The sequence below is a fragment of the Propithecus coquereli genome, unplaced genomic scaffold (genome assembly GCF_000956105.1).
Source record: "Propithecus coquereli isolate 6110/MARCELLA unplaced genomic scaffold, Pcoq_1.0 Scaffold19, whole genome shotgun sequence".
Taxonomy (NCBI): Eukaryota; Metazoa; Chordata; class Mammalia; order Primates; family Indriidae; genus Propithecus; species Propithecus coquereli.
In genome coordinates, this window is record NW_012143856.1 from 10,261,145 (window position 1) to 10,262,906 (window position 1,762).

The window sequence follows — 1,762 nt, forward strand, 5'->3', positions numbered from 1 at the left end:
ATTTTTATCCTTTAAGTTAGTGATACCAAATATAGCAAAAATTGAGGGTTTTTTTTCTCGGAAATGAAATGAGTATATAAAATTATACTTTGTTGTCTTTGGCTCTGACCTAGGAACAAATAGACTGAAAAGCGTGGTTTTCTTTATTATATGATATTGCCCAGACAGAAGTTAAGTAAATTTGACTGGTAAATGATTTTGAGAAAAACTAGCACTTTTTAAAATACATTTTTGTGGGAATACCAATTATAGAATTTATTAAAGGATTTTAAAATTCTTTTCAAAAGTGAAGTTCTACGTGCTGAAATTTCAAATGTTGGTAAATGCAAATAAGCAGAGAATTCTTTAAAAATTTAAAACACTTGTAGCACCTTTATCCAATCACAAACATGTTTAGCATTTTTGTGTAATTTCTTTCTCACTAATTTTTCCCTTTGCAAAAACAAACATTCTTTCTCAATCAGATATTTGTTCCTGAGTTTATGTCGGGCTTCTTTGGGGCACCTTTTTAAACAAAGCATTAATAGGGTACTGCTTATGTGCAGGTTCCTGATCTAGGTACTGTGTTTCACATGTTGCTTATCAATTCACTTATTTGTCCTAAATATTATTGTATACCCACTGTGTATCAATGATCACATGCCCTCCTTGACTCTGCCATAAACATACAAATTATCTGAGAAAGTACACACCACACACACACGTACACACACACACACACACACAGATGTCCTGGTGAAATTATCTCATAAGTTGTGATAACCTTTGTGGGATTTTCTTTCGACCACCTAATGTTCTATGTACTCTAGACACAGGGAAGTTGTGAAATAAGATTGTTAACATAGCACAAAAGCTGGAAGTAGATGAGTCAGGAGTAGGGCCAGCATCTGAGCCTCCATGAATTGAATTAAGGTAATAATTATTTAAATAATAATAATTAACAAGAAGGTACTCTGGAAGGAATCTCAGGAATCTATATTCCAAAGCACAAAGCATTTCGATGGTCTCTTTTCAATAAAGTGTTGCTGGCCCTGGTTATTAATCCTCCTGTATGTTCTTCCCTTCTGTAGTGATGAATCACCAACACCAGCAGCAAATGGCACCCAGTTCCCTGAGCCAACAGAACCACCCTACTCAGAACCCACCAGCAGGGCTCATGAGTATGCCCAATGCGCTGACCACTCAGCAGCAGCAGCAGCAGAAACTGCGTCTGCAGAGGATCCAGATGGAGAGAGAGAGGATTAGAATGCGCCAAGAGGAGCTCATGAGGCAGGTATGGCCTTCCATGGTGCCTGGTGGAGGCTCCATGGCCTTCAGTGCCAAGCCTGATGGGTAGGTAGCCACTTGCCTTCCAGGTTAATCTCCTTTCTCTAGAAGCGTTAGAGGCTCAATGCCCTACACCAAGCTTCGTGATTAGAGTATAGTTTCTTCTCCCAACACTGTGCCTACACTGTCTTCAGAGCCAAACTTATGAGTACAAGTACTCACTATATTAGCATGACTTCCTTTGGCTTCCACTGCTAGTTTTTAGAAGGAGAGAAAGGAGAAAGTAGAGAGAAAGTGCATGTTCCAATTACCTATTGCTATGTAACAAATTTCCCCGAAATTTAGTGGCTTAGAACAATAGTTATTTCATTATATCAAATAATTTTGCGAGGCCGGGTGCGGTGGCTCATGCCTGTAATCCTAGCTCTCTGGGAGGCCGAGGCGGGCGGATTGTTTGAGCTCAGGAGTTCGAAACCACCCTGAGCAAGAGCGAGAC

The 1,762-nt window shown here is 39.7% G+C and overlaps 1 protein-coding gene across 1 annotated transcript in view; it reads left to right on the forward strand.

The window, feature by feature from the left end:
- The window catches only part of WWTR1 (WW domain containing transcription regulator 1), a 123,560-nt gene that overhangs the window by 99,564 nt on the left and 22,234 nt on the right, over positions 1 to 1,762 (forward strand). Inside the window, exon 4 of the mRNA XM_012642936.1 lies at positions 1,071 to 1,273. Within this exon, the coding sequence (XP_012498390.1) occupies positions 1,071 to 1,273 (203 nt within the window). The remainder of the gene's footprint in view (positions 1 to 1,070; positions 1,274 to 1,762) is intronic.